This window comes from Eucalyptus grandis, chromosome 11, assembly GCF_016545825.1.
Source record: "Eucalyptus grandis isolate ANBG69807.140 chromosome 11, ASM1654582v1, whole genome shotgun sequence".
Lineage (NCBI taxonomy): Eukaryota > Viridiplantae > Streptophyta > Magnoliopsida > Myrtales > Myrtaceae > Eucalyptus > Eucalyptus grandis.
This window is the reverse complement of record NC_052622.1, coordinates 20,937,239-20,962,088: the sequence shown is the minus strand read 5'-3', so window position 1 is coordinate 20,962,088 and position 24,850 is coordinate 20,937,239. Positions and strand designations below refer to the sequence as shown.

General features: G+C 39.1%; 3 protein-coding genes across 3 annotated transcripts; all 3 read right to left on the bottom strand.

Annotated features, from left to right (window-relative positions):
* Nucleotides 1–7,279: 7,279 nt before the first annotated feature.
* Nucleotides 7,280–8,839, bottom strand: LOC104425347 (BRASSINOSTEROID INSENSITIVE 1-associated receptor kinase 1). The gene is made up of 2 exons (XM_010038030.2): nt 8,663–8,839; nt 7,280–8,588 (listed from the first exon to the last, which is right to left on the bottom strand). The coding sequence occupies exon 2, from the start codon at nt 8,500–8,502 to the stop codon at nt 7,486–7,488; it is 1,017 nt and encodes a 338-aa protein (XP_010036332.2). The 5' UTR covers nt 8,503–8,588; nt 8,663–8,839; the 3' UTR covers nt 7,280–7,485.
* Nucleotides 8,840–13,579: 4,740 nt separating this feature from the next.
* On the bottom strand, nt 13,580–14,731 carry LOC104427433 (BRASSINOSTEROID INSENSITIVE 1-associated receptor kinase 1). The gene has a single exon (XM_039305170.1). The coding sequence runs from the start codon at nt 14,729–14,731 to the stop codon at nt 13,580–13,582; it is 1,152 nt and encodes a 383-aa protein (XP_039161104.1).
* An 8,308-nt stretch (nt 14,732–23,039) lies between these two features.
* LOC120289817 (UPF0481 protein At3g47200-like) lies at nt 23,040–24,392 on the bottom strand. Its single transcript, XM_039305169.1, has one exon. The coding sequence runs from the start codon at nt 24,390–24,392 to the stop codon at nt 23,040–23,042; it is 1,353 nt and encodes a 450-aa protein (XP_039161103.1).
* Between the last annotated feature and the right edge of the window lie 458 nt (nt 24,393–24,850).

The following is a 24,850-nucleotide window of genomic DNA, read 5'->3' as shown; positions in this document are numbered from 1 at the left end:
CAGAGCTACAAAAAAAGCCATATTCGAGCAGAAAGCTGCTGAACCGATCAAACCAGGCTCGAGGAGCTTGTCGAAGTCCATAAAGAGATCTTTGAAGGAGACAAACATGGTGAGGCTTTTGTGAATCTTTAAACCCTGGAGGTTGCTCCATGAACACTGTTTCACTTAAGTGTCCATGTAAGAAAGCATTTTTGACATCAAATTGATGGATTTTCCATTGTTTCATCATAGCTACTGATAGGATTATTCGAATTGTTGCATGTTTTACTACAGGACCAAGGTTTCGTGAAATCAAGACCTTCTTCTTGATGAAAACCTTTGGCAACCAGCCTAGCTTTGAGTCTATCCAAGCTTCCATCGGGTGCAAGTTTTGTCTTGAACACCCATTTGCACCCGATTACATTCATGTGATTAGTGCGAGGAACTAGTTCCTGTGTTTGATTCTCGATATAAGGCATCCATCTCTTCTGCATTGCTTGGTACCAGCCTTGTCTCAGCTAAAGCAGACTTTATTGATTTTGGTTCAACAGAATCTTATACTCAACCGACAAGCATATTTAGGATTTGATTTAATAATTCCAGATCGTAGTCTAGTTTGCATAGGATGTGTTGAAGATGTACCTTGTATATTTCAAAGGTCTATACCGATTTGAGATTGTCCTGTGGTATCGCTGATGTTGAAACAGTTCTTGATTTGTAGATATTTGTTCCTCTAAGGGTGGAGACGACTGATGTGATTCAATATTATTGGAGATATTATCAACAGTACTCTGTATCTCAGGATCAGATGACATTTGTATGTGGAATCGACCTTCAGAACTACTTGAAATGAGCTCATCGTTCTGTATTTCTGGAGCTACTTGATTAAGTCTGGTATGCTGCAAATACACCTTTGATAGATTGTCTTGTGATTGAGGCTTCTTAGTAGAGTTGGAACTAGAAGATAGGACTCCTTTTATCCACTGTTCGTATAGATCGTGATCCCTTCCGATATTCAAAAGACTAAGTGTATGAATAAAGGGAAAGACATTTTCATCAAAAATTACATGTCTACTGATGTAGATTCTTCCATTTGTAGGTAAGAGACATCTGTATCCTTTGTGCTTCTCACTGTAGCCAAGAAAGATACATGTGAGAGATCTTGGATCAAATTTATGCTTTGTATAGTGCCTGAGACATGGATAACAAGCTGATCCAAAAACACGAAGATAATAGTAGTCTGGTGTCTTATTGTAAAGCTGGTAATGAGGTGAATGCATATGTAGTTTTGCTGTGGGAAGAAGATTGATAACATAAACTGCTGTTTTGAATGCATCGACCAATATTTCAAGTGGTACTTTAGCATGATACATCATTGCTAATCCTAATTCGATTACATGTCTATGTTTTCTTTCCGAGACACCATTTTGCTCTGGTGTGTGAGGACAGGAGATGAATTGCTGAATTCCACACTTCTGTAGATGAAGTTGGAATTTATTACTAGTGAACTCACCACCTCCATCACTCGAAGATTTTTATCTTGTGACTAAGCTGATTTTCTACAAGTCTTTGAAACATAACGAATATCTCATATACTTCTGATTTCTGTCTCATGGGATATATCCAGCTGTACCGAGAAAAATCATCCACAAAAATGACATAGTAGGAGAATTTCTGAACAGATTGAATTGGTGAAGGTCCCCATACATCACAATGTATTCTTTCTAATGGAACTTTAGAAATATGGTCTGAGAAGTGAAAAGATAAAGCTGAGCTTTTAGCAATTTGACAGCTACCACATATATTCTGAATTTTGGAACTAAGCCGAATGAGATTTTGTTTCTGCAGAATGTTCATTGTTTTAAGATTGGTGTGAGCAAGCCTTTGATGCCGATATCTTCTGCTACTTCCCGTTGAGTCTCGTATGAAGAAAGCTTCGCAGCTTTAGGTTCCACCTGGTAAAGCCCCTTGACTTTCCTTCCTAGCTTCACTGTTGTATGATTGTGATTGTCCTTCATATATACCCCATGTTTGTCAAAAATAAAAGAGCAGGGATAGTCATCTGTCAGCCTCGATACAGATAGAAGATTCTTGGTGATTGCAGGGACTATCTGTGACATGCCGATTTTTCTCAATTTTATTTTCAGTCAATTGAGTCGGGTAATTCATCCGTGCATGTAGTTCGTCTCTTAGAGTTGGCCACTCACGAGGGAACTAGTTTATTGAGTGAAGTAATTAAGGAAATTTACCGCGTCAAACTTGGGGACTGATCACCCTCGGTCGGATGCAAGAAAATTTCCCCAAAAGCTACTCAATGGATTAGACGAGCTGAAATCGCACCGGATTGAATTCAACCGTAAAATTGGGATTGAACTTAGAAGTTGGAAGCCGGTCATGTCGCATACCTTATTAGATCATTGATTAATTTATGGACTTTGATTTGGACTCAATTGGAAGAGAATTGATGGAAATTGAAATAATTAAATGTGCAAGAACTTGGACCCCGGCGGAAAATGAATTGGACCTATTGGAAGATGTTGTGAAGATTTGAGTTAGTGGAGAGTGACATCAGCAGGTGATGTCATGGTGGAGGCCAAAATTAAGGGAGCTTGACAAGTGTCACAAGCCAATTGGCCCACCAAAAGTGGGGTGTCCCATCCACTTCATCTTCAACCTCTAGCACCTTGGGGGAGGGATTCGAAAATTTGGGAGAGGGAGAGAGTCCGGCGAGCTGCAAGCAGCCCGTCCGCCTCGCCGCCGCCGCCGCCGCCCGCCATCGCACGCCGTCGCTTCACCGCCGTCCGCGTGTGAGGTCCCGGGTGCGAGCCCGTCGCGTCTTCGCCACCGCCGTCTCTTCGCCCGAGCTGCTGGTCGCCGTTCGTCGCCGCCTCGCCGCTCGTCGCCGTCTCGCCGACTCGCCGCACACCGTCGCCGCCTCGCCGCCGTCCGCACGCCGCTACCGTTCAGCCCGCCCTTCAAGCCGGTTAGTTGCTGGAAAGGAAAACCAGCAAGATCTAGTATTTTCGAGCTCCTTTTGATCCCCTATAAGTGCTCATTTGGTCTTGATCCGTGTAGGTTTGTCGTCGGCGTCGTCATGCTCTTCGCCGGAGACCCGTCGGAAAGTGATTCCGGTGAGTTTACCTCACTAATCCGCGATTAGCGAGATGATGATGCCCTAAGTATGTTTAGCTTAAGTTGATTGAGATTAGGTGGATAGATTGGCTTAATTAGTGTGGATTATATTAAGGTGGTTAATTAAGGTTAAGTGTGTTTAGTTTAATGGGTAAGTATGTTTATTTTTTTTTTAAATAAACCTTGATGTGACTTAAAGGAGTTTATTTATGATTTAAATAAATGCTTCGAAATTGTTGGATTATTTAATAATATATCTTATTACGAAATTCATTAAAATATTATTTTAAAAAAAACTCGAAAAATTTATTTTGACCCTAGTTGCTCAGAATTTCGTGCCGATCATTGCTGTGCTTGTAGAATTTGAAATTGACGATTGGTTGTGGCGAATTGAATGTGATTTCGATTTATGAGGATTCTTTATAAAATCTTAAATGTGGAAATTGAGGAGCGGTTGACCGTGATATGCCACCTATTAGAGGTCGCGCCCGATGGGGCCGTGATATGCCATCTATTAGAGGTCGTGCCCGATGGGGCGTGATATGCCACCTATTAGAGGCCGCGCCCAATGGGGCCGTGAATTGCCACCTGTTAAAGGTCGCGCCGAGTGGGGCCGTGATGCCACTGATTCTAATTTTGCTTAGTAGGGCCGTGATTGAGAGCACTGATTGATTTGGCTAGAATGACATGTAATCGGCCGAGTCGATTGATCGCTGAGATGATCCACGTGGTTGAATTGTTTTGATGATGTGATTGTACCACGGTTGGTTGGTTATCATAATTGTACGTGGTTGAATTATATAAATTGTGCTAACTCAGCATGAGGGCTAAGCCGAGGTAAGTCTTCTATGTGTTGTGGCTAAGCTACTTCGGGCGTATTTACTTTCTAATAGGGGTTTAGGAGGGTGAACTTGCCGAGACAAAGTCTCATCCCGGTTTGGGGAAAATATTACAGACCGTAGATGGCGAGACCCCCGGAGATGAGTGGCCTGCCGACGGAGATTGACCAGACGACTAAGAGTACTCCTGACCCCGGGAGCCCCTGGGTCTATCAGTTGGTGAGGACCACCATTTTGGTCGAGGTGAATGTGGATAATAGAGTACCTTACCTTTTTAGGGCTTGGTTTCGTACCGGAGCAGACGGTGTTAGGATTGGCCCCCTTGACAGCATGGACATTCCACTGGCGGTGATGACTGCCATTTTGGGAGAAGGTGTAGCAGATCATCCTGATGGTCGAGTGATCAATGCTTCGCCCCCGGCCTCTTGGGTGACTGATCCTGAGGATGTAGGGTCGACGAATGGGGACGACCAAGAGTCCTAGGATTGTGCCTTTTCCTTTTTGGGCGAACTGATTCGTGCTGTGTAGGCTAACCCTCTTTTGATGTGCATAGACTCTGACCCATTTTTGGTGCATAGGCCCTGGATCCGGTTGATGTATGTAAGCCCTGGATTGTTGATGCTATATGAAAGTATGTTGTTTGATTTTGAGTTGATGTTCCTGCTGTCCTATCCCGTATGCTTTTGTAAGGGGTTTCTTAGTACGTTCGCTTGCGCATTAAAAATTAAAATCAGGGTCGGCGACGCTACTCGGGAGTGTCGCATTTGCATGACCATGGCGGGTTGTTCACGTGTCTCGGGTTCGGGCGTGACACTATCAATACATCATTTAGAGGTAATTTGCTATTTCCGCATTTAGTATTCCACTACCAATGCATGAGATTGATAAGTGAGATCCATCTCCTATCATGACAAGCAAGTCATTACCACTATATGTATTGAAGTTTTGAATCATACCAGTTCCGAGATAATGTGTGACGTAGCCCCTGTATCCGGATACCATTCTGAGCCATAGGGTTCTTCAATGTGAACTGTCCGCTAATGCAGTTGGTATTTCATCCACTCGGTATGAATTGTCGAATCTATACCAACATCCGAGTGTCAGTGTGACCTGATTTCTTACGTATCCGGCATTGCGAGAGCCATTATTGGTAGGCTTTGTATTCTGTGTTTGTCTATCACCATTTGAGCTTTGTGGTGGGTACGACCTAACACTTTGATACCTTTGTGCAGATTTGAATAGGGTCGAAATCCTTGTCCATAGCTAGACCAATTATCCTTATTAACCTGACCTTGCCGAGTTGAATACAGGTTATTCATTCTATGTTGTTGATTTCTTCCAGCTTTCCGTGAGAATTTCCATATTCCCTTCTAATAAAAGGCTGACCTCTTCCATAGCTAACTTCTCTTCGAAAATTCTCTTTTTGATTTCTGGGATTGATTCTTTGCTAACTTGTTCCAGCTTTTCTTTGCCCATAATAGGCCAAGTTAGAGTTATACTCATTCATAGAGTATGTTTGTAATCGGGTTTCAAACCTTTCAAGTTGGAAGATAACCTCATCATACTCTGGCTGAGGCTTAAGACAATACATGGTTGTTCTGAAAGTTTCATATTCAGGACCTAGCCCTTCCAGTATGCCAAACATTCTTGTTATATCATCAACAGGTTTTCCAATTGCATTCAATTGATCACAAATGGTTTTGAACTCTCGAAGATATTCGCTTAGTGATCTGTTTCTTTTCTTGCAAGCTTGAAGTTTTCCTCTTAACTCAAACTCCTTTGCAATAGATTTCTGTGTAAATCTATTTATGAGAGCCTGCCATACTTCAAGTGAGGTTTCTAAGCCAATTATTAGACTTAGAATATTTTCTGATACCGCACCGCTTATCCAGGATGATATAAGCTGATCGGTTTTTATCCAATCCAGGTGATTAGGATTCATTATTTCTCCTGTCTCGCCTTTGTATCATTCGACTTGGAGGTAATGTTTCACCATTAATAAAGCCAATTAGATCTTGGCTTTTCAGAAATCTATTAAACCGAGCTTGCCACAACAGAAAGTTTTCTTCATTCAACTTGATAGTAACGAAGTTACCTATATTCACATGAATAGGGAAAGGATACTTCTGCACTCTAGTGGCCATTCTTCTATGTTTCGAGACTTTGAAGATTTGAAGACAATCCAAGAACTTTGAAGGTAAGCTATCTAAGAAATACCAGGATCTTTATCATATCATGCAAGAAGAACTCATCGTAACTATCATACCCAGTGATGTGCTCCGATACCATGAGAAGAAATCGAATACGTAACAAGATCTTCGAACAATCAATGAAAATACCTCGACTTCTTTATATTTCTTCTCCGTAACTTCGAGTTCATTCTTTACACAATCTTTCATCAATTCCAGATACGAGAGAACGAAGAAAAAGCTTCGATGAAGAACAGAAGAGCTTAGTAGCTCGTAACTAACAATGAACTCCCACACCTCTCTCTCGTTCTCTCTTTTCCTTTTATACTTAATCACTAGCTCAACTGTTTTCTGTTATAAAATTGTTACAACAGAAGATAAGCAATACACGTGTATTTCTTCCGACTGTAGCTTCTTTTGATTCGCTTGACCTCGCTTCGTGATTCAGGTTTTACTCTCATGGATCACCAGCCTCCGCGCCACAGATTGCCAGCTCATGGATCAGCTCCTGTTGTCACGGATCGCCAGCTCATTAGTTCAATTGGATCGCCAACTCACGACCTTCCTCTCGTTTCAGCTTCCTCTGTTTCAGTTGCTTCTTCAGGTTTGGCTTTTCTACCGATGCTGACTTCTATGCACTTCGATCTTGCAAAACTTGTTTAATTCTTCTAACAGAAAACACAAATGTGTCTCTAGAGTGACAAAAGGACCACCGATATCTTTCTCCATCTAGAAAGAACTCCTCCTACTCGTTTATGAACCAAGGAATTGACGACAACATTCCAATGATTTTCTCCAGACGAATCAAACTGGGGCTTTCATGTGCGCATGAACCTATAGTTAGATGAATCCACATGAAAGGAATATTGAATTGATTAATTTTATTGATCATATTAAGAGTTTATAAAGAAAATTAGATTATTGCATATCCGAATTAAAATGACTAACATCGTTCTTCCTAAATGGGAAAATCCCCTCTCTCAGATTTTGTGTAGGTCCTGATGAGCTATAATATTACCTTTTTCTAAAATGGATGGACCAAAAAAATTACTCCAAGAATATCCAGTATTAACTGAATGGAGATTATATTAGAGAAGGATCTAACAAATAAAATGGGAAATGAACATATAGGAACTTCGGTAAAACGGCAATAGGTAGAAGATGAACTTCATGTTGAAGGGAATTGAACAGACGTTGATCAAGACGTAGTATCGGGCGGGCCACTTACAAAGCCATTTCCAACGAGGGAGAAGGAGGGAAGGAGTAGTAAGGAGTCGAATCACCCTCGCTTCGGCACCAACTACTCCTACTGCTAGGATCCAGTTCGTGCAATCGGTTTTCAAGCATCATAACCACTTCAGACATCTTGGGTCGGACTGACGAATCGTCATCCGTACATAACAATGCCAAGCGGATGAGCTGTTCTGCTTCTTCCGCCGGATAGTTCCCCTGCAAAGTAGGATCGACAACCCTTCCCACGCGTTCTTGTTCATATAGCTAATCCAGTCATTCCGTAGCAGACCGAAGAAAATTCGCTGTCCTGAGATGAGCTCGAGAAGCATGTTCCCATATAGGTAGACGTCAGCCTTCAGAGTGCACTTGCCCGTTCTCGCGTACTCGGGAGCAATGTACCCTAGATGTGCACGCACGGCGGTGTTGACATAAGTATCTTGGCAACGCCGAGGGGATATGGGCAACGAAGGCGGATATTTACCCACTTCAGCTGTAGAAACCGAGCATAAGCCGATGGACCCTTCGGTGCCCCCCACCACAACGTCCCTCTTATGCATGATCCTGGCCAAGCCAAAGTCCCCCAACACTGGCTCGAATTCCGCATTCAGCAATATGTTTGAACAACTCACATCGTGGTGTATGATGCTCGGATGGCATTGATCGTGCATGTGAGCCAGCCCCCTAGCGACTCCCAATGCTATCCGCATCCGGATTGGCCAATCGAGCTGTCGGACGTCTCTCTGTTTCAAGAGCAAGTCGAGACTGCGGTTGACCATGAAGGGGTAGACTAGCAGCCGCTCTTTCTTCTCATCGCAATATCCAATCAGGCTTAACAAGTTGGGGTGGTGAACAATACCTGCCACTTCCACTTCTGTCTGAAACTGTTTTTCCGATTTTTCAGAAAGCTCTTGCGATCGTTTTACAGCGACGAGAGAACCATCGGCTAAGTGTCCTCTGTAGACCGGTCCAAATGCTCCATGTCCCAACTTTTTCTCGTGGTCGAAGTTTCTTGTCGCAACCTGAAGCTCTTTGAAAGAGAACCTTCTGAGTTTATTACCGGTATTCTCAACTGTCATTCCAACTTCTCCATCAGAACTGGAGAAACTGAAGGTGCGTAAATTGAACACCATATCTACGCTACCCTGTTGATTCCTTCCCAGCAAATGAATCAGATCTGGTTCGGGCTTGTGCTTGTACAAAGGAACAGACTGCAGCTCTGCGTCACTACAAAGATCAGAACATTCCGTCTTTTGAAATGATTAATTCCTGGAGGACTAGAAGACTACATACCAAATTCAAGGAGTCGCCCTTTGATTCAGACATGGAATTGGCTCTACAAGAGGAGAGTCCCCGCTTGAGCCATTGCGCACAAGGAAAAAATTGGCTCAGGAATGCAAGGAGGAAGGTGCGTCCCTTGTATTTCTTAATTTTACTTGTCCAAACCTTTGGCCATCCCATCGCGGAGAAATATCTTTGAAGCTACATATGAGTTTCCTCACAGCAAAGAAAGTCAAAACAGACTAGTTCAACCTTATCCTCCTCTGAAAGCAGAGACAGGTTTGAAAATGCTGGCTTTTGGTGTACAAATTGACATTTTGGCCGACAAAATTTATAGAAGGGCTAACGGGAGACATTTTTAAAAAGTATACAAATCATTTTCAAACAAAACAAAAGTAGGGGGATAATTTTGAATTTTGGATAAGAGCATATGGACCAGTGAAAAAATTATTGCGATACATCTACTATCTATTACACAATCACTACATTTGTAATCAAAGTGTGGTTCATAAAGAGATAGCAAGATTGATGCATACATGAGAAAATGCCGCTCATAACCGACCACAAGCAACAAAAAGGTGGTTCAAGGGAAATCGATGAACTCCTACCCGACCTTGATCAAGATGAATCTCACATCGAGTGGTTGAGTAAATAATAGATGGACGATTCCTTTCTTCGAAACTTACCCACATGCTACAAATGTCTGTGTCTCGTGCCATGATTATTCCTATAAAGTGGTAAAAAATTGTCAGTAAAACAGATCTCTAGAGTAACGAGAAGACCGTGAAACGATATCCTCTTTTGATTACACTGATTCAGAATCAAGTAACCTGAGGAGCACAGTTCATATGTTTACATTCTGCTCCCCATCCAGGCAGATTATTACGTGGTTTACTTCAAGATTTCAGTGCACCACCAATCCCTGGTGCTTATTTGAGATTCCACCTTTTTAAGTTTACCACTATGTCGTTGGCATTTTTAAGCTAATTTGACTTAAAACTGGGAAAGGAAAACGGAGAAGCTGAGCTGCCAAAATAAAGCGTCCCGTGAGCCTAAAATCTTAAAAATTTGGCGTTGGAACATTTTTTAAGTTGGTGATTTTTTTTTTTTTTTTGAGAAGAAATTTTTTTGCCCTTTAGTAAGTAATTAACACCATAAAGATTTTACCAGTGTCCGTATAAATTCGATAAGTTACAAACCCCTCTGAAATAGCACAAATATCGCTACTTACCAATACTATTATAAATAAGCAACTTATTGATTTCCTAAAAAAATTTACGTGCGGTCAGAAAATATAATCCTCGCAAAAATCACCAAACACCCCTTCTTTCAAAATTTCAACAAGCCACTATAAGGAATTTGTCAATGTCCCATTAAATAACAAATTATAATATTATGCAAAAATTATTTCAGGTATGATGAGTTGATTACCAATATTGTAACAAATTTAAAAATTAATAATCAAATTTTTTTACAGCCAAATTTTAAAGTATATTCCAAATTCCAAAAAAAAAAAAAAAAGTTGCTGAAAATTATGAATTCATGTGTCAGGTGTTACAGAAAAAGATCAAAATGCGTTTGCCACAAGATTCAGATTTAGGCAAAAAGCAAAAAGCAAAACTCTATACAGACGCTCCCCAAGAAAACTTTAGGCAGGCTCGAGGCAATCCATCCTAAAAATAGGTCCAAACTGGCTAGGCCAATCTAATTTCCCACTCGGAAAACATTGCGTAAGATTTATTCATGTTTTGTTAGATTAAACAGAATAATTGCGCAAGTAAAATATGAAATGGAGCTTTTAATAATATCATGCTTCTTGATTAAACAGAATAATTGCGCAAGTAAAATATGAAATGGAGCTTTTTATAATATTATGCTTCTTGTCTGTTGTCTCTCTCTCTCTCTTATATTTTGCACTATTAAGCCAAAGCACTATTTTCTCTCACATCTTATTTTTCCTGAAACTGAGAAAAATGTAATAAATAAGTCATCCCCTTTAGTATTGCTAACAAACAAACAGCCTGCATGCATCGTCCATTTTCTCCGCTCACAAAATAACTATTCACTTATTTTCTAGAGTTAACACTGAATTCAATTTTCTTTCTTGATCATCTTTATACATGTCTATTATCTTCTTCTTCTTCTTCTTTTTTTATTTAGCAATCGGGTGATGGGTCAGCTTTTGCATACCTTGACTTATTTATCTCCCTAAGCATATTAAAGGTTGAACTTCTCCACATCGGCCTAAGGAAAGAAAAAAAAATTGTTGATATATGAGCCAAAAACTTCTTAGTCATTTCAATTCAACTTTGTACGCATAATTAGCCTGCAAATTAGAAGTGTATATTATGGAAAACTCGACTCATCTCACGGTTATAACATCTCAACCCTAAATCCATGAATTTAAGGAAATGATTCGTCATGTTATATAAAATAACAGAAGAAACTTTTAACCAAAATGAAGATAAATTAACAAAGTCCATTGTATTATGAATTAAGCAAAAATTAGAAATTTTTAAATTCCAACTTAATAATATTTATTCAAATAGTCTAAAGCAAAGTGCTATGGAGACTTGATTAGCTCTCCCATGTATTCGACTAAACTCCTTATGTTCGGACCTAAAACGATAATAAAAGAGGATAAGCAAAACCATGGTTTAGTAAGTGATAGTCACCACTCCTATGACATCAAACAAAGCACGATGCAATTCTAGAAGTATGCATCCATATTTATCAAGATCGTCGCATTCATCACACTTCCCAGGTAACAAGTATAATGAATATATTTCAACAAATCATAAGGTATGCACCCTATCATAAATTATAAAATATAATAACCATCATATGTCAAATTCATTCGATCTTTAGTGTCAAGAAAATCTTATGGTTATGATTTCACCACATGACAAGACCAAAAACCATATCGACTATGGTTAAGACTCGATAATTACATTGGTTATAATTAAGCCTCAAAATAGAACCGGTCTAGACATAGTATATCATATCATGTCTCAAATACGTAAGTCAACAATGAGCATCAAATCACTATCGCAATACCACATGCCGGCACATATATCACCAATGTAAATGACATTTCATTTCTAAAATGTTCGCAGACAGCATTCACGTGAAGTTAAAAAAATTCAATACCATATCACAAAATGCTATACCTTTCTATACAACAAAGTACGTGCCACGATGATTTACGTTCCTCATTAGAAATTGCACTTCTTAGAAGTAAAGGCCTACCGACCAAAAAAAAAACAGAAGAAGAGGCCAAACACTCAACTGGGCCCAAAAGTCCGTTCGGTCCAAAACTCGAAATTGCCTTCTGAAACCCGGATTTTGGGTCTATGGCCCAAGACGCACCCCCGCCTCTAACATACTTAACGTCGTATAACATCTGAACTTCAATTTTTGTGCAAAATAATATATTTTTGGATAGCAAATGAAAACTATATATTTCCACATTTTGGGTGTCCTAGTCTATTTTCTTGAAGAATCGTATTGAACCTTTCAAAGATTATGCATCAAACTTTCAAACCATCAATATTTATTTGAACGGATTGTATTAATTATTGAATTTTTGGACATCTAGAAAACCATTCCATAACTTCTGGAAAATAACAAAATATTCAAATGTTTCCGAAATTATGAAAGATTCATAGGTTGTGTTATTTCTGTGCTGGTTCCAATAAGATGACATCGCAATCCGATGTCCACGTGGATTGTACAAGTCATCAAAAGGGGTTGAGCATGCAAACTACAACTCTACTTCATTAAAGAGATCGAAATGTCATGTTTTTTGAAATGATTATTTCCTCGAGAACAAGAAGGGAATATCTTAAATATAGGGAGGAGACTTTCAATTCAGAGATGGAATTGGCTTTGCAAGAGGAGATCCTTCGTAAGCCATTGCGCACAAGATATGGACTTGGCACATCCTTGTATTCCCTAATTTTACTAGTCCCAACTTTTGGCCGTCCCATCGCTGAGAATTTCTTGGAAGCTTCATATGAGTTTCCTCGTAGCGAAGAAAGTCAACCAACTAGGCCAACCTTATCCTCTTCCAGCAGAGACACAAATTTTGAAAATGCAGGCAGAGGATGAGAGTGACAACAACATGGAATTTCCTTAATCAGTAAGCAAAGCATGACTAGGTAATGCCACCTTAGTTTCTGCTTGGCATCCTGGGAAAACACCGTCGACCACAAAAAGTCTACGACTTCGGCGCGCATGCACATCTAAATGCTGCTCAATTATACAGGATATATTAGCATTGTAAGGAAACGGATTGTTGAAATGTACCTCCTTAAACAAAACCATATAACGCACAGCCAGCAGATTAAAGAACTGCAAAAAATACTCAAGCAAGTGAAGATTGCAGGTGGCTCTGCATGACCAGAATATCTATTTACACTCCTTACCGCTTTCAAATGTAGTGGTATGGGTTGTATTGGGTGCATATGCACTGAGATGTCTAAGCTCTAGAATTTGAGCCTTATTCGAGGGTTGAGATGCGTACTCAACTGAGTTATGTGAAAGTCCATCATCGGAATGCTTTGTGACTTTGATGGTGGCATCTAATCTAAGAAAACAGGATTCATAACGCCTTGGCATTCCTTCACAAGATTAAACGGTGACAATTTGAATAACTCTTTCTGTTGTTTTCAATCCCTCTAAAATGTCAGAAGACAGTGGTCATTACCGACTGATACTAGGATAAAGGGTTTAGAAACTCAATGTCGCCATTCAAGTGTTCTTGAACAACTTAGAGCCGATACTTCATTTCATACATATTACTAATAAAAAAACGATGAAAGGTAAATCATGTAATATATGTTACAAAACAAAGATTATACAAACAAAAGTGGGAATGATATAGGAAAAGGAAAACCCAAAAGCTGAGCTTGTAGAGGACGACGGTGATCAAGATTTAGCATATCTCCAGTGAGGGGGAAGGAGAAGAGGGCAGGAACAGTAAGGAGTTGAATCATGCTCACTTCCACTCCAATTGCTCCTGCTGCTAGGCTCCTGCCCAAGCATCTGGCTTTCAATCATCGTAACCACATCAGACATCTGAGGTTGAACAGATGGATCGCCATCAGCACACAATAATGCTAGCCGGACTAGTTGCTCTGCTTCTTTTTCCACATAATTCCCATGCAAATTGGGATCGACCACTCTTCCCAACTCGTTCTTGTTCATAAATCGATCAACCCATTGCTCCAAACTTAGATTTTTATTATATGCGGACACATCAAGTTTCAAATATGGCTGTCCAGAGATGAGCTCAAGAAGCATTTTCCCATAGGCGTGAACATTCTTCTCCAGTACGCGCTTTCCTGTGAGCCAGCCCTCTGGGTCATTTAACTCGACTCTGCTGAAGGCATTGGTGGTGTCAACACAAGCATCTTTATAGAGATGATGAGTTTGAGGAGAGGAATCAGAATCATGCGAATCTTTTCCTTGGGATGAGGATGTGACACTCGCAGGGGGGTTGAGAATAGGAATAGTCCTTCCCTTAAAACAAAAACCTCCTATCACGGCCTCAGATTGGGCATTCAGATATATAGTCGACGAGGAAACGTCATGGTACATGATCGTAATGTTGCATTGATCATGTAGGTGCGCAAGACCTCTTGCCACTCCCAAGGCTATACGCTTGCGAGCCATCCAATCGAGGGGTCGGATGGACCGATCCCGTTTATGTCTGAGATGATAAGCTAGGCTGCAGTTGATCATCGAGGGATAGACCAGTAAAAGCTCTTTCTTGGTCTTACAAAATCCGATTGCACATAGCACGTTTGGGTGTGTCGAGCTTCCCAGTTGCACTTCTGCTTCGAACTGCTCTTCCCTCCATTGATCGACAACGGTCGCTCTCTTTACTGCCACTAACGAACCATCAGCCAAGTGCCCCCGGTAAAGCTTCCCGAATCTAGCTTCTGCCAAGAAGTTGTCGCAGCTAAAATTGTCCGTGGCGACTCGGAGCTCCTTTAGGGAGAAGCTTTTAGGAGGTGTTTCAGGTTTTGGATCACCTTGAACGGACTCGGTATCACTGTTTGAGAGATTGAACACCATCTCCAAGGCGTACGGTTCTGGAACGGAGATTCTTGGAATCGAACAACGACGGTAACAGAAAATAGATTCTTCTCAAATACAAATGGATCGTATAAGCTAGATGGTTTTTCTCGATAGTTAGTGATTGGTTCGAGAAAAACCTTTTGCGTACCCGAAGAGACCTGCTTGTACACAAAGTTTTCATAACTCCAGTTCGGATTATGCCCGTCTCTCGCACGACTGCTTTTGGCTGGTGTGAATGAAAGAATTGGAAGGAAAAGACATTAAATTGTAGGCTTGTGTCAAGTGTGGGGCTCTCTCTCTCCAAAGCCTTCCTGTGAGCAGCTGCTATAGAAAGAGTGAGAGGATTCATTGCCGCGAAGCTTCCAAATTTGACAAAACGTGCAACTCGTCTAAAGCCAAATTTGCATAGTATTCTTGGATTCTTGAGCATTGAAAGTCCAAATGTGAACAGCGCTAGTCCTTGTCACTATACTAGCTGTACATTACATGGAAACGCTGTTTAGCTTTTACATATTCCTGCAGATCCATACTTCTAATTACTAGTATTTGGAACACATGCTTACTTGGATTGATCATATTGCAATTTCAGTGGAAAATTTTCTATATCAGTGGAAATACTAGTATTAATTTTAGATCATTATTCTATTTCTCTATGTTTCATTTTGAAGAGATAATCCTCGGAAACAAGAAACAAACGCATTAACAATAAGTAGAAATCTGTACTATGATATATTAAAGACATAAAATTTATATTAGTTGATACAACAAATAAATGAAAATCAGGAATTTTTTATGTTAGATCTATCTGAAGTTAGGGTTGACCAAATTTTGGAAGAGACAAAAGTACTAGATATGAGCTCATCTTCCTTGTAAACTCCCTCTACAACTACTCTTGGCGTACTGCGATTATCATAACTGATTTTTCAAATCTTGTGATTTAAAAATTAATTATTTCCTCTACATTCTTGAAAAATATTTTGTGAAGATACTTGGAAAGTTTGTGTCACTAATTAATCAATGTACTATCCAAGTACTCTTTGCTATGCACAGGATATACATGGATTCCATTCATTGGTATTTTAATGGAGTACAAAATTTTCAAAGCCAAGAGTGTTACCAAACTAAGGTACCAATAAGTGTGGCCCAAGAAAAAAAATAGAGGTTGTGAGTGCTTAGTTTGAGCTAAATGATGTTATTTTGTTACAAGACTGATAATATTCGCATTCATTTATTCATTTGAGTTAAATTGAAAAGGCAATTTTAATTAGCATAGAAAGATTTAGCCATAATAAAGACAATGTTCATACACGACGAGGGGATTATGAGATAAAAATGACAAATGTACTCATGTGTCCATGCTTAGAAAATGATACAAACTATATGTACAATTTAGGAGATTCTCATAAGTGTATATATTTGCTTTGATTATGCATATGCCTCATTGAGTATATTTGATGTCATAATATTTGATTATGTTAGATGGTAATCTCACATAATCTATAGATAGGATCATATTGTAATAGTTAGAAAAAAAAAAAAAAAGTTTGACTCGGTCAAACTTGGTGGCTCTCTTCTAATAAAACACAGGGAAACTGCCTCAAGTAAAAGAGAGAAATAATGAGAGAGAGAGAGAGAGAGAGAGAGAGAGGCTTGGTGATGCAAGACGAGTACTCTCTTTTTCTTTGTCGAAGCAACACGAGTACTTAAGTGGTTATAATTTGTATTAAGATTTGCGATTAGAGATAAGTTATTCTTTTGAAAATCTATCATCCTAGAGAAAACTATAGCAAATTGCCCTGGAAGATGGTTGAGATTGAAATGTGAAGAAGTGTACCTTATCTTAGTGTTACGATTAGAAGTACACGGTTAATTAATTATGATAGCGGAAATATTAATTGTCTTGCGTGGCGCATGCGTGTGTTAGCTTAAGTTCTTGAACTACCTGTTTAGAAAATGGTATCCTTTGAGATGGACTGTCATTTCAATTGACTTTGGTGACATGAAGATGAATTGGTGACCGGGAAGAGTGCATTCGAATTAGAGTATTAGCAATAAGCAAGGAGCACCCAAAAAGGCCGTTTCTGTATGTTATATTGGTTAATTAAAATAGAATAAGGGTCAATCTATCTGGGCATAGAAGAAATGCATATATTTTCGAGATAATTAAGGAAAAAAATTATTACCATGATAGAGCTAATGGAGATTGTCTATGCATTTTATTTAAGAGAGAAATCAATTAGCAAAATTGTCAATAGAGAAATAATGATTGCACATATTATGTAGTTATAGCTCATGCTTGATTTTGAAATAAGGTTATCAATGATCTCTACTTGAGGTGTTAGGAAGAACATGAAAAGTATTTGAAGATTTAGATACAATAAATAAGAGTTGATTTATATAAGTTTTCAAGTGGATAATGATATGATTAGGCGATGTACATAATTGAAATGACGGAAATGTCGAAAGAAGAATTAATGGTTAGTGAGATATTTGGGTTGTGATGACTATAGAAGATGATGCAAATATCTTAGTTTTATAGATATCCTTCGGATTAGATTTCAAGAGTCAACGAGTGATAATGAATTTTATGCTATTGGAAAGATTGTTGCGAGGTATTATATTAGCTGATGACACTAGCGAGTCCATTTAAGAATCAATTTTTTTATAGAATTAGAAGGAGAAAAAGGAAAAAGAATGTTGAATGGTAGACTGCTGATGTGAATTTTTAGGTATGGCATATTCTAACAATTATCCTTGGCGAATTCGTTTAAGGATGGTAATGCCGAATTGGGAAACTAAGTAATAGATTCAAAATTAATAAGCATTTAGTGAATGAACATAATATATATATATATATATATATATATATATATATATATATATTGATGCAAAATGACAAAGTTGAGGCCTATACCTCTAAACAAGTAAAATCACATGCAAAGAGTTACTCCACTCATGATCTAGAGCTAGCAGTGATTGAGTTTTGTATTAAAAATATTGCGGCATTACTTGTATGGTGAAAAATGTAATGTCTTTATAGATTTCTAAATCTTAATTATATTTCTATTTTATTAAAAAATAATTGAACATGAGACAAAGGAAACAAAGGAGATAGTTAGGGATCTTGAAAGCTACAATATGTCTTAAGAGAAACGATGTACCAAATGCCTTAGGCAATAAGTCTTCTGTGACATGTCAACATTACCTATTACTCAGGAATTTATCCCTAAGGATATAAGAAAGTTGAATCTAGAGGTATTTGTTTATTAGTTTGGTGCTCTTTCGGCTAATCTCTTAGTACAACCAACCTTAATTAATAAAATCAAGTCAAAATAGAATGAAATTTTCCATTGAGGTATATCTAAATTTCTTTTAAGAAGTATAGAATGGAATAATTGGATAAAAGGAAAAGTTTGACTTAGTCAGACTTGGTGGCTTTATAATAAAACACAGAGAGAAACTGCCTCAATTAAAAGAGATGAAGTATGGAATGTAATAATTGGATAAAAGAAAAAGTTTGACTTGGTTAGACTTGGTGGCTTTATAATATGAGAAAATATTGGTTGGTCTGTAGCGTGGTCCCGGACCACTTACGTGGCGCCACGTGTGAGGAGGGAGATAGAGAAGAGAACGAGGAGAGAGAGCATTAGAGAGATGGGACAGGGTCAAGTCTAGAGAGATGGGACAGGGTCAAGTCCTTTGGTTCCCTCCCCTCACACGTGGCACCGCGTGAGTGGTCCGGGACCATGCTAATGTGGCGGTCCCGCACCACCCAATATTTTCTCAATCTTATAATATAACACAAAGAGAAACTATCTCGATTGAGAGAGAGAGAGAGAGAGAGAGAGAGAGAGAGAGAGAGAGTAGCCCGTGAAAACAAGAGAGAAGGGAGAAGAAAAATGGAAAGTAGAAAGGGAAAAGAAAAGAGGGAAACTCGCAAGAGCTCGCCTTTAATGTTCGGACAAGCCGAATTAATTTCATTTCACATTGCCTCATAAGGATTCAAGCTATTTGTTCATCTAATTTGTGGAACTTTGACCATGGCATAAGGAATTTGACTAATGAGAGGTGGACACACATTCATGTAAAGGAGAGTACTAACTTTTATACCATATTAGAAGATTTCATCTCAAAAACTTAAACTTTTAGAATAGTCGATAATGATTTTACAAAATCCAAGATGGTATTATAGCATGAAGTTCTGAATTCAAATCTTTCGAAACCCTATATGCCATCCCAATTAATTATGTCCTGCTTAGTACTAAGAAAAATCACAATGAATGGAATGGCATGGCAATTTATCCACAATCTTATTCTTTTATTCACTTGCCGAAAGTGGTCACCTTTTGAGAAAGAGCCGATTTCAATTGGAGAGAGTGACAAGCCAAAAGCCAATTTGACAAAACCGAAAGTGATCGCCTTTTATGATCGGTCTATCTTCTTTGCTTCCTCTGATGATAAGCATGACAGTAATGTTCTATTTGTGCACTGATAATTTAATAAAACAGCCCCACCAATCTTTTCTCATCCTAGTTGGTGTGTATAAATGAAATGGAAGGAAAAGTCATTGAAGTGCATTTGTAGGTTGATGTCAAAGTGTGGGGTGGGGCTATCTCACTCCAGGGCCTTCCTGTGAGCAAGTTTCGTAGAGAGAGAGAGAGAAAGAGAGAGAGAGAGAGAGAGAGGTTTCATTACCTCGAAGCGTCCACATGTTTTGTTAAAAGGCAATTTGACTAAAAGAGCAACAGATATAAAGCAAATTTTGCAACTACGTCCATTTTTCCTTTTATGACAATTAATGATCTTGTAAATGAATTAAAAAATTACTTTCAGAAGGAACTTAGAAAGTTAGTGTCACTAATTTATCATTGTACTAGCCAAGCAGCCCATGCTATGCCGGGGGGCCGGGAGACACATGGATTCCATCCCATTGTTCTTTAAATAGAGTACAAAATATTCAGAGTCATTTGTCAAAAATTTCTCTGTACACAACATGTTCAATATGTCACAAGTCCGTCTCTCATTTTTACTTTGGAACTAAATTGTCCACGGCTATAAAAACCGGCCAAGAGAGTAACAAACCAACATGGCTTAAAGTTTGGCCTCGACTTTTGTTTATTGTCACAGAGAAAGGGGAGATGCTTTCTTTCACAAATAAATGGGCCAGTGAGATTCGGTGGGTGACATAATTGTGCATGGAATCAGCACTTTGAGCACTACATTACCTAAATCCAAAGTTGGATTAATGATTCATAGTAACAAAACAGGCATGCCTACTTTGAGCCGCAACTTGTGATTGCAGCCCCTGCAAGTTTTAGTGATTATAGAAACTCCACGGGATATCGCATATGAACACAGGAAGAGGCCTTACAAATGGAATCTGAGTTGTTGAAGGCCCCGTTTTAGAAGGTCAATGGTATGAACCACGCTGTCAATGGCATGAGTTAAGCTCGTTAATGAGGTGATAAAGTATGCCTACAGGAAAAATAATTGCCTGCAACCACTCTTCCAAAATGCTTATTAATCATTAGATCCTTACCGAGGCGATCTATTTTAATTTTGATGACTCTTGAACCCATCATATCTGCTCTGTCTTAAAGGATTTGTTGGGGACTCTCTGCATTTCATGAAAAAAGCCCTCTTTTGTGCAAAAATTTGCCTAGGTTCTGTTTGTTTCGAGAGATTTTTTTTTTTTGTTAAAAAATATTTTCCTCATTTCCAGTCATTTGATCACTAAGGATAATGTTTCAATAGAAAATTATATTCCTCGTAAACTAAAAACCTTTGCTTAAACTAAGAAAATGATTTCCTCTTTCAAAAATCAAAAATTATTTTTCCAAACATGATTAAACATCAGCATTTGCACTAGAGACTTTACGCTTGAGCGTGGAATCCAGAACACCTGTTCTTGAGTCCTTAGCAGCAGCCCTTGTTGTAGATACCAACCAAGCCTGTGTCCAAAGACTGGATTGATGCCTAGGCCAAGTTCCTTGATGCTCAAAACTCAAAGCTTGATACCCCACCTAGCTCCTCGGCACTTGGGCCTAGGTCCACAGAGCTTGGGCCAAAGACCCTAGCGCTCATGCTCAAATCCCGAGGCTAGAGCCTAGGTCCACCGAGACCATACCTAGGACCTCGGTGGCCATGCTTAGGTCACCTATGCTTTGGCCTGGGTCCACAGAGGCTAGGTTGGGATCTAATGCCCATGTTCGATTCCTAAATTGCTCATGACCAAATCATTTGTGCTCAATTATGTCTATTTCAGAAAATAAAGTATGTTTTCCTTTTCAAACGATGGAATGATTTTCAAATTTCGGTTAGACATAAAAATAAAATAAAAATTTGTCATTTTTCTAGAAATGACTTCTTGAAAAGCATTTTCCAAAATGTCGATTTTCAAGAAATAAATTGCAAATATTTGCAACATGCGCATTAAATGTATTGATCACATTGCAATTTCAATGTAATTTTTATATTAATGGAAATATGAGTAATAATTCTAATATTATTATTTTATTTCTCTAGGTTCCATTTTAATAGTCAATCCTTGGGAATTAGAATCAAATGCATTGATAGTAAGTAAAAATCTTTACAATGATGTGGTAAAGAGATACAACATATAGTCAATCGATACAAAAAATAAAAAAAAAATCAGGATCTATTTTCGATATTTCTTTCTGGAGTTAACGTTGACCAATTATTGGAAGAGACAAAAGAACTTGATCTGAGTTCAACTTCCTCGTAAACTACCTCCACAGCTACTCTTGCCGGGAAAGTTCATGTCACTAATTTATCCCTGCACTAGCCTAGAAACCCGTGCAATCCAGGTGATGCACGTGGATTCCATTCATTGTTTTTAAATAGAATATAAATTTTTCAGAGCCAATTTGGAAAAAGGGAATATATTTAAATTGCTATCGTGGCTTTACCTAGGGGTAGTTTATCACCATGGCATATGGTACATGAACACTGGAAGAGACCTCGCAAATGGAATATGAGCTTACAGCACATCGTTGCCTTTATATATATATATGTAATGAAGCCACTATAGGATTAGAGCATGTGGAAGGCTTCTTTTTTGAAGTTCAATGGTATAAACCACTGTCAATGGCATGATCAAGCTTGCAAATAAGGCGATGAAGTAATAAAAGATTATAGTCTGCTCTCCTGAAATGCTTATTAGTAATAGGATCCTTGATGTGTGAATCTAATTTAATTTTAATAGCTCTCAGACCTATATTCGTTATGTCTCGAAGTATTTGTTCGGGGAATCTCTTCATTTCTTGAGTTTCTGCGCAATTTGACAAGCATCGCAAACTATACAAGCGAGCTAGGCAAGTGGGCAAGTATGTTTCTCTTTGCTTCTCTCTCTTGGGAGCACGGTAGGGACCCCTGAGACATTCGTGCTGGTGGCTGGGCTCCCAGCCACAATCTCCTGCCTCAGTCCCTTCCCATGTGCACACCCTCTCTCATTTCCTGTTTCTGATTTTATTTCTCTTTTTTCACTCCATTTATTTATCTCAAATATACAATGAGTCGAAGGAGCATTGTGTATGTGAAATAAATAAGGCGAACAGAAAAGTATAGTCTAAGGAATTAATTGGCTAAAAAAAATTAGGAATTAGGGTGAATATACTGTAAAATACAACGACTACTGGTGTCTTCATCCCCTTTTTAGAGGGTTAAAAGTTCTCAGCAACATTCATGAAAATATAAACAATCTCTGTATATAGTTGACGAAAATTTCTTCTTGTCCCCATGAATGGATTAACTTCACTAGAAGACAAGCGCTAAACGTTGGTACATTTTGCAATTAAATGAATAATTATGTAATTTTTGTTTTATTAGAATTGTACGTTTATATCTATACCGGATGTTTCGGTGAATTCCTCTTTTACCTCTGTCACCTTGTCACTTTCAGATTTGCCTCTGCTTAAAAAATGAAAGGGCTTCTGGTCCACTAAGTTCAAACCTTATTTGATTAACAAAGGATTATAGAAAGCTAACGTGTAGTTTATACCAATACATTGTAGTAATTACTCAAATTATGTTGTTCATTCCAGAAACTCCATGTTTACTTTTCTTGGCAATGAAACGAAAGTTAATGAACTGCAAATCATTCTAGTCTTATGAACTCAAAAAATTAAATGTGGTACATCATTCATTGGAAGGCATAATTCAATCTCAACCATAATCATCATGTTCCATATGAATATATTGGACAAACATTGCTAATGATATTGAAATCATGAAGGTAGTCAGAAACATGCACTAATGACCTACAACAACGAGTAGCAGATGTAAATCATGACTTAGGAGGTCGGTAATAAGCAATCACAGCATACGAAGACTGAATTGCCGACAGAACCAGAAGTATGAATGCCGCTATAGCTGATATGAGGTACCACCGCGATTTGAAGTAGGTGTTCTTGAAGCTGGCCCAATGTACTCGGAAGTCCTTCTCACAATACGTGTTCACATCCTGGAGCACCTGGCACAAATGGTTCTTGCGGATGTCAAACACAACATCTTTCCCAATGTTGCTAAAGAAATGGGCAATTTTCTCATCCGTCCCAAAATATCTCTCAATGATCTTGCGGTTGCATAGGAACTCAGCATCTGCTGGTGTGTTAAGGAGGCAAGCCATGAAAGTGGCAAAAGTTGTGACATGCTTGGAGGAGTCCCTGTGGCATTGCTCAAATGCAATAAAATTAAGGAACAGAGAACTCATGAAGTCATCGAATTTTAGTACCGGAATTTCCAAGACACCATTGCTGAATTTGATGTCCATGAAGCTTTCACAATGGGTGGGCTTGAACTTAATGCCTGCTTGGTAGAGCTTGTTTGCGGGCTGGATCAGGCGAAGGAATTTATTTTGTTTTTGCTTTGTCTCTGGAGAGTCATGGATGTAAGTCAAACGGAGGAAATTAAGCAGATGTTCTCCTTCGCTGTTGGAGTACTTCTTCAAGATATGCTCTGGTCTTTGAAGCATCCGGTTGAAGAAACTCAAGGCGAGATCGGATAGAGAAGTATCGCTCTCATTTGAAGATCCCAGCGTCATATCGAACAGACGTTTAAGAACGAACCATGGAATTTGGTTCTCGAGCTTGGCGAGATCCCGCATAAGGAAAGGCAAAACCCAGGGCTCTGTCAACAAGGGGTCATGCCTTGCGTCGGGGCCCCCTTTCAATCTACGGGAGTACTTGCAGAACAGCTCAATGATGAAGCAAGCATCAAGTACCATCATCTGGATGAGCTCATCGCTGTTGAAAGCTAAGGCCTCAGTATAACACTTTCTTATCTTCTCCTCCATTGGCTTCAAAGCCTCAGCGAACTGTTGTAGCTTCTCCATCTGTAGCCTCTCCGTCCTCTGGTGCCTTCGATTGAGCAGATCGATGAAGAATCGCCGCTTATGCTCTTGAATCTTTTCAAACTCTGGGTTTTTGTGGTGGTAGGGCCCAATCGGGACCGTGCTAGGCCGGTACGCCATCTGATTGATATCGGACAGACTTTGAGGCACTCTAAAGATGCAAAAACTTATCTCGTCTGCTGATCCTCGGCTCCTACCATCGGACGACTCAACATCGACCGCATGATGAGAAGAACTACTACCACTCCTGGCGTTTTGGTTGCTGCGAGAATCCGACTCTCCGGGCATTGGTGTTTGCTGAAGATTTTTCTGCGATTCGCACCGCGCAGAAGGTCTGAATTTTTGTAGTACTTTTCGTGATTGTAAAGAATGAAGATAGGCGATGCCGGAAATTACCAGGAAATGGGCGTCAGTCTTGACTTGACTCTATTAATAATTGATGGTGGGGTCGTCTTGCTTTTAGTTTTAGTGAGAAAAGAAAAATGACCGAAGCAGTGAAGATGACCGGGATATATCTAAGTATTGGCTAGGTCGGTTCCACTTGAGTTTATGTAATTGACTTATAATGAATTTCACAGAAGTTGCATTGGCTTATTTGACCAATCTTCTATGAGATCGAGAGAGTTATTTTTTTTTATTTTTTTTTGTTGGGTTCCCCATGGTTGTTGCGTTGCACTTTCCACCTTTTAATTCCATAAAAAGTTTAGAAGCTAGAAGCTGGGAACATTACCCAAAAATTTTGATTC